This window comes from Coptis chinensis, chromosome 2 (assembly GCF_015680905.1).
Source record: "Coptis chinensis isolate HL-2020 chromosome 2, ASM1568090v1, whole genome shotgun sequence".
NCBI lineage: Eukaryota > Viridiplantae > Streptophyta > Magnoliopsida > Ranunculales > Ranunculaceae > Coptis > Coptis chinensis.
Genome location: NC_141457.1, coordinates 61,676,494 through 61,684,898, shown reverse-complemented (window position 1 = coordinate 61,684,898; position 8,405 = coordinate 61,676,494). Strand labels below are relative to the sequence as shown.

Here is an 8,405-nt window from a genome sequence, read left to right as displayed (position 1 = left end):
ATTAATAACTAAGAATTGAATAACAAGTAATAAATGAAATCAGATCTAACACAAATGTAAATGACAAGAATCGAAATTAACAAACTAGCTATTTTATTAATCAATCTAATTAAGAATAATGATTCTAGAGTTTAATCTAAAACAAGAATTGGATTTGAAACTAAACTTAACATAAAGAATTAAATCTAGATCTAGAAGCTATTCTAATGGCTACTTTCTATTCTAAGCTACTTTTATTTTCAAACCTCTTATCTACCATTAACAAAGAGCTAAGCTTTGGTTTTTATACTTTCATATCCAAAAATCATGCATGGGCTTGGAGCCATGTTTTGGGCCAGAGAATCAGGCCCAAAACCCAATTCTTTCAGTCCAAAAAGGCCTCTTCAGTTGCAGTTAGCTTCAACAGACTTTTCGTCCACTTCTGCTCCTCTGATTGGATCAAGGCTTAGACCATTGGAAATCTCTTTCCGAGCCGGTCGTTTTGACATAAGGTAGGCCCCATTCTGAGGTCTGAGTCCAAAGTTACGGCATTCGGAAGTTCTGCTGACTTGTGTGCTGTTTCTGCCCGCGTCGACTTTTCAGCTTTTGACCGAGCTTTAGAAAGGCTTTGTCTTCTTGAATCTTGGCCTTTAGTCACCGAACTCCTTAGTAACCGACCTTTGCTCCTTTATCTCGCTAAAGTGGCACATTTCTGCACATAATAGACTTTGAAGCCTGAAATGCATAAAAACACGTAATCAGTGTTAACTCTTAATTATTACTCACATAATTGGTCTAAAAGTATGATTGTTACAGGGTTAAAACTACAGTTTTGGGCTCTTATCAGATATGATAACTAAAGTTTTTTATTGAAAGGTTTAATGGAGGCTATAAACTAAATCTAAACTAAACTAAAAAAGAGAGAGAGAGAACCCTAATTTATTCTAAACTAATGAGGGAGTAGCCAATCTTTGTTTTAGCCTTAAACCTCTTTATATAGGAGAGGGTTAGGTTATAATTTCATGCATGGGCTTTTAGGCTTGGTTATGGACCCATAAATCAAGTCTATAACCCAATTGGGTAAATCCAAGACTTTCAATTCTGGTCGTATTACTGTAGCATGCAATTTTACTAACTTATACTACTCTGATCAAGTCAAGGCCTAGACCATTGGAAAAAGCTTTTTGGGCCGGTTATTTTGATATAAATTGGGCCTAATTCTGAGGCCTGAGTCCAAATATAAGCCCTTTTGAAGTTCTGTTGACTTTTCTTCAGCTCTCTAATCCAGTTTGACTTTCACTTAACAGTGTTGACTTGGGCTTTTTAATGGCTTTTTCTCTATTAAACTGGAGCTTTTTTCATGGAACTTCTCTAGCAATCACTTTAGCTCCTTTTAGCGCCTAATTAGTAACGAATTGACATTTATTCAAATCCGAAGCCTGAAATATTCAAAAGCACGTAATTAGTGATAAACCTATATTATTAATAACATAATTGGCTAAATAAAAATACTATTAAAAGGTTTAAACTACAATTTTGGGCTCTTATCACCTACTGATGTGTGATTGTCTCCAGTCAATGTGCGGTTGTTAGATGAAAATATGCCTCTGACTACAACACTGCCTGCTTCTCGTGGTGGTAAGTTTAGGTTGTCATGTACAGTTTTATCAAATTAATGATGTATTCTTTAGTGTAAATAAATAAACACATATTTGAAATGATGTGTAGAGAATGTTGAAGGAGGCAATGCGAGTGGTAGTCCCCAAGGTCCTGACTTTTGCAAGTTTGCATTAGTAGGTAGACTAGATTTCCAAAAGATCAAAATTTAAAGGGTTGGGTTCATCGCTAAGGTTTTATGGGCACCCAAAAAATAATGTTTGATAACCCCTCTCAGTAAAGGCTATATCATGGTAACATTTTCTGATGAAAGTGACTACCATAGGGTTTGAGAATAAGGCACTTCGATCTTTGAGATTAAATTAGTGGTCACCTAAGTCTTCTGGTGATAAACAATTTCAAAGTCATGCTCTTGTATAGGTTAGATTTCCAGGGCACAGTCTTGAGTATTGGGAAGTAAAGAATCTACTTCCTATGGGGAGGGCTTATGGAAGGCCTACGCATGTAGATGACACAACTGCTAAAAGTTTCAATGGGATTTTATGCAACTGTCTTGGTGGATAATCATTTGTCCCAACCAATACCTGAACATGTTTGGTTTGGAAACTCTTATACATTTTTGTTTAAATCATGACACATGTTTTGGTCACATTTCATTAAAATGCATTTTAAGAAGTCTATAAATTTTAATTTATTCCTTTTTCATTTAGTTTGAGATGCTCTTGATTAGACAACTTTCTTCTTCTTTCGTTGTTGCTACCTATTTTCAATTCATTAGGCAAAATGTGATTAGTTTTGAGTAGTCTTTTTGATTTGCTTTTAGCAGTAAGGTGTTCTTTTCATAGGTCTTAAAACATCATTTAATGTGTTTTTATTACCATCTTGAAAGTTTGAATTTGCCTTGATAAAAAAAAAAAAAAAAAAAAACTATTCATGCTCTTGTCTTTACATGGACCAATTATGGGGAGTTAATTAAGAGATGGTCTATGATTGTGTAGGGAATGTTCAAATAGAGGTTGTTGCTTTATAGAGTGTGAATTTCTTTAAATAGAAGATGCTTTATATACGCCCACTTGATCAACCTTTTCAATATATGTCATTTTGTGGGGGTATATAGATGTTCCTTTGAAAAAGAGGTCCAAGATGATTGAGCAAGCAGCTCCAATCTCTGTCGATGAGGCAGCAGGTTCAACAAGTTGTCATCCACAAACTCCACCTCCAGTTGTGACTACTGTGGAAAGCGTCGGGGATTGTGGAATGGATGGTAAGTCGATAGTGTCTTATCATCCTTATCTATATGTGTATCATGTAAGTTAAATTTTTCTCAAAATTTTTATAAGGTATAAGGGGACTTATCATTCTTAAATGTTTATTATTTCCCTATCTAGATGGTCCGGTGAAGAAGAAGCCAGATATGGACAAATAGAGAAACATCCAAGCAATTAAAGCTGGCCTCCCAAATAAAACTTGCCTGCGCCGATGACCCGGACATGTTTCACTTGATGTCACTCCAAGTAGTTTGTCTAACCAATATTAATTTTAAATTTCCTAACAAGATTGTTATCGTCACGGTGTGGGGCTTTTATAAGCCACACTACTATGAAGCATCTTATTATTACAAGTGATAATGACATGAATTCAAAATATTTCCAGAGCTCGTTGAACCTAATTACAACATCACCGTGGAATACAAATGGTATCGAAGAAAACACATGTAGAAAAAGCAGACTTTGAAGGAGACAAATGCATTGCCGACACAACTTGGTGAAACTTTACTAACACTTAATAAATATTTTATGTTTTCGTGCTAACAAGCTATTTCTATTTCTTACATAAATAGTATTACTACTATATTCATGTAAGATCTATCTTTCCCTTCTGGACCCCTTAGGGACGCTGAAAAGTCAGCTGCTCTATTAGATTTTTTTTTTTTTTTTTTTTTTTTTTTTTTTTTTTTTTTTTAAATGAACAACCTTCACTTGGCTAAGCTATTGCATTAACTCCCAAATCTCCATCGCCTCATTTTCAATAGACCATGGCATGGTTTCTTTCTTGTTCAAAATTTGTTCTGCATATCTCAAATCAGTTGCAATCTCTATCTTCTTATAACCTATATGGTAGTATGCACAATTTCATAGCCATTGAGAATAGCTTGTAATTCCTTATGTAAGATTGTTCTTGTACGACCTACAGCTGTATAGCACATTATACTAGTTCTCATGTGGTCTCTGACTATGCTTCCATTTCTTGCTCCCTTAGGTGCTACGCTTCCATTAGTCTCTAACACAGTAGCAGTGCTGGGATCCCGTGAACTGGTACCAGTACAACAAGAGGAAATAGTACAAGTGAAGCAGGATGTACAAGCACCTGTCAGAGTAACTAGGTCAAAGAGGCATTTGTTAGAGGAATGAAAGATAGGTTGCTAAGCTTTGGAATAAAACTTGTTTTTGGATGATTCAAGTTTATAACTTATGTCCATATCTGTGTAAGTGTGTGATGGATGTGCTATGTTGGATAGTTGATGTGGGGTAGACAACCAAGTAGTTTAGTTTTCTTATGGAAACTTTTCTTTTTGTTAGAGGTTACTTTCGACATGTCAATTGTAATGTCGCCATTTTGTTATATCTGTTCAGTCATGCTAGCAGTTAAGATACAATCTGATGTAATATGTTTGCACTGTGAACACATGACAAGTATGAAAGTAACCTGTCAGAACTCCATAACTCTCTTTTTAACATAAATCTTCTTTACTAATGGAATCCATAATGTAGTGACATACAAAACAAAGTTTCACTAACTAGACGCAATCTCAGGTGGTATGCCGACTTTTTAGGAAAAATAGTTTGAGATATAATGGTTTTATCATGGCTCCTTTTATCATATGATTAAACACATACTTTTATCATATGGCATTATTGAAAGTGACTTAGTTTGTTAGGATATCAAATGCGTTTCACATTGTGGTTTTGCAATATCACTTGCCTAAACGACCTACAGAAATCATCCACATGCCATTTGGACGACTTCATGAGATCGTAAACATACAGCTGCAACAACTCCATGACATCGTTAGGAGCAAATTCGTCTGGAATTTTAAGTCTCATGATCTGCGCGCATCGTTCACATGCCGCTTGGATGACTCCACTTGGTCATACAAATGCAGCTTGGACGACTCCACATCGTCGTAAAAATGCAGCTTGGACGACTGCATAACATCAGACAAATGAAGCTTGGACGACTTCACTAAACCGTTAGGACCAAATTCGTCCGGAATTTTAAATCTCCCACGATCTGCACACATCTTTAGGAGCCAATTCGTCTGCACACATCGAACTGAAAGAAAGTAGCTCGACTCCACTGCGTCGAATGGAAGCCGATATCTTGACACGACCATGTGAAGATAGTCTCATAGTCTCATATTGCAAATTATACAACATGAAGTGTGGTATTCATAACTTCTTTCAACCAGTATATTATTATTCCAAAAATAAAATGAAGTTAAATTAACATACATGCCATTTAAAAAGGGAAAGGAAAGAAGCCAAGTATTTTATTTCATAAAATAACTCATATGCTAATACAACTAGTCTATTCTTCAAACAAGCAGCTCTTGCAAATACAAAACAAAACAAGGGCTAACATAACTAAAACAAGACCAACTCGAGCCCTAAATCTAAAGAAATCCACATACTTCATTCCAACTTCATGAAAAACCCAAGCATCCACAGTCAAATCCATAGCATCCTCAGTTGTAAGTGCCCAATTAATCTGATCAACATTTGTTAGCTTTTCGGGGGTCTTGCTTCTATTATGCTTTCTAGCAGTATGGTTCATTGGTTAGTAATATTTTGAGGTATTATACGATGGCTTATAATATCATATTCCTAAAATATATGAAACTCAAAGTATCATATTATTGAATATGTGATTTATAGTATCATATTATTGAAGTATTATGCAATATATTCCTTAAATATATGAAACTAAGAGTATCATATTATGAAATATGTGATTTATAGTATCATACTATTGAAGTATATGTAACTTAGAGTATCATATTATTGAATATGTGACTAAGAGTATCATATTATTGAAGTATTATGCGATATATTTCTTAAATATATGAAACTAAGAGTATCATATTATGGAATATGTGATTTATAGTATCATACTATTGAAGTATATGTAACTTAGAGTAGCATATAATTGAATACGTGACTAAGAGTATCATATTATTGAAGTATTATGCGATATATTCCTGAAATATATGAAACTAAGAGTATCATATTATGGAATATGTGATTTATAGTATCATACTATTGAAGTATATGTAACGTAAAGTATCATATTATTGAATATGTGACTAAGATTATCATATTACTGAAGTACGTAATCCTGGGTTGTAGAGGACATGGTTTGAGTGCGACAAGCAAGAAACGAGGTTTCCTGATACTTTGCACGAAAGTTTTGCTTCTATAGAAGAAGGACAACGAGCATCGACTCTCTACAATAGTCAACGGTTTTGGAACCATATGGATTATATTCCGTTTGGCGTACATTTTGACTATTGCGACGAGACAAACTGTTCATAGGTCAATGGCAAACTAGTAATCATTAACCCCCACACACACACACAAATACACACAAAGAAGAAAACATGGTCAACTCAATTTGACTTTTTTTGTGTATTTGTGGTGGGGGGTAGGGGGGGGGGGAGACCCTAATTTCCCATCTAATAGGAGGGGGAATCCTAATTGGCTCATCTAGTAGGGGGGTAATACTAGTTGCCATACTAGTTAACCCTTGTTAACAGAGTAACAAAACAAGTCAACAACAACAACATACCGCATTATTGGTTATGGTGCGCAACTAAACTTTTCCTCTCACTAAAATCCATTCAACTAGAGAACTCTTGTCTCCATTTCTTTAGTCTTGTAGTTTACTTTGATCTTCCATAATTCTAAGTATGAGGTTAGTTGATTTCTCTTTTGGCTCTTTTTCTTTTTCAAGTCTTGGTAAAATTTCTCAATTGAATGGTGTGTGATTTGGACAATTTGAACTGTAAATCACACACATTTGCTATTTTGTTGATTTAAAAAGTGATGCACAGTAGTTAGATAGGTGTATCATGTTGAACTTTTCTTGAATGTGAAATAAAGTTGACATTGAATTTCTCCAATGTCAAATACACTTGACATTGAATTTTTCCAAAGTGGTATATAGTTTGAGCACCATAGTTGTTTGGTTCTGACCATTCGACTGTTCAAGCATTTATGTTTTTTTTTTTCTATTACCACTGTGATTACTTAGTAGAGTATGAAATCGAGTGAATATGTGTTAAAAGTGCACTTGTTTCATGTAGCGATCCGATGGTGAATCACATCTCTAACGACGAAGAAGATTGGCTTCGCAATGTATGTTTTGATAGTTTTACGTATGAGGATAGTGATTTTGTGGATGTGACATCTATGGGGGAGGGTGAAAATGTTGAAATTCATGAGAACAGTGATAGAGACAGTGACGGGTGTGAGGCTAGTAGACTTTTTAAAGAAGACAAAGCAACATTCTATTCTATATAGTTCAAGACCACTGAGGAGGCTTTCGTAATTTATAATCAATATGCAAAGTTAGTTGGTTTCAGTGTTCGTAAAGATACTTACAGAATACGTACAAATGGTGTTCGTGTTAAGCGGAGATTTCTATGCTCAGTTGCTGGTGAACGAAATCTAAAGAGTGTCACACCTAGAAAATGCGACATCGAATCCAGAGAGTCGAAGCCCATCAATAGGTTTAAATGTAAAGCCTGCTTTGAAGTTGGTTATGATTTTGAATCAAATTTGTGGGTTGTGAAGGATTTTATTGGGGAACACACACATACACTTGTACCGGATCCGAGCTCGATGTTCTTAAGATCACATAGAAATGTAAGTGAAGAAGATTTCAAATTTGCTACGAGCCTAGTTGATGTTGGTGTTCGTAAATGCAAGGTGATGGATGTTTTTGTACATAGGGCTGGAGGTTTCTCAAGTGTTGGTTTTTTGAAGAAAGACTTGTATAATCAAATGGAACTTGATAGGAGAAATCGATGTATTGGTGGTGACGCCAATATATTGCTGGCTTTCATGGATAACAAGGTGAAGGGAGATCCCTTATTTCATTACAAGTATAACTTAAATGACGGTGGGTAGCTAGTTAGACTGTTTTGGGCATATTCCACCTCACGTGCGGACTATAGTTTCTTTGGATATGTTTTATTGTTTGATTCAACATACAAGAGCAACCAGTACATGATGCCGAATGTTGTGTTTGTTGGAGTGAACAACCATCGACAAACATTAGTGCATGTTTGGTTTTGCATTGTTGACAAGTGAATGTGTGGAGTCTTATAAATGGGTATTGAAATCTTTTGTTGGCGTGATGTATGGCAAACACCCTAAATTAGTGATCACTGATGGTGACCCGGCGATACGCGAGGCTGTGAGATCTACTCTCCCAAATTCGAAACACCTATGAAAAATTGCCTCAACAATATCAACATCGTTGGATTTTCAAAAGATTTTTGCGCTATTATGTTTATGAAGTGCTCTTCCAATGAGTTCGAAGAAAGGTGGGCAACACTCATGAAGAAATTCCAAGTCAGTAATAGGAAATGAGTGAACCTGATATACTAGAGAAAAAAAATATGTGGGCAAAAGCATATCTCCATGGTGAGTTCTTTGCCGGTTGCAGAACCACCCAACGTTGCGAGAGTATAAACTTCGTAATCCGGCTTCATGTGAAAGTTAGAATGCAGTTGTTTGAGCTGTTTG

The 8,405-nt window shown here is 35.5% G+C and overlaps 1 protein-coding gene across 1 annotated transcript; it reads left to right on the top strand.

The window, feature by feature from the left end:
• The first annotated feature begins 6,965 nt into the window (after positions 1-6,965).
• On the top strand, positions 6,966-7,784 carry LOC147516989 (protein FAR1-RELATED SEQUENCE 5-like). The gene is made up of 2 exons (XM_086593442.1): positions 6,966-7,120; positions 7,238-7,784. Exons 1-2 carry the CDS (start codon positions 6,966-6,968, stop codon positions 7,782-7,784), a joined length of 702 nt encoding a protein of 233 aa, XP_086449568.1.
• Positions 7,785-8,405: the final 621 nt, after the last annotated feature.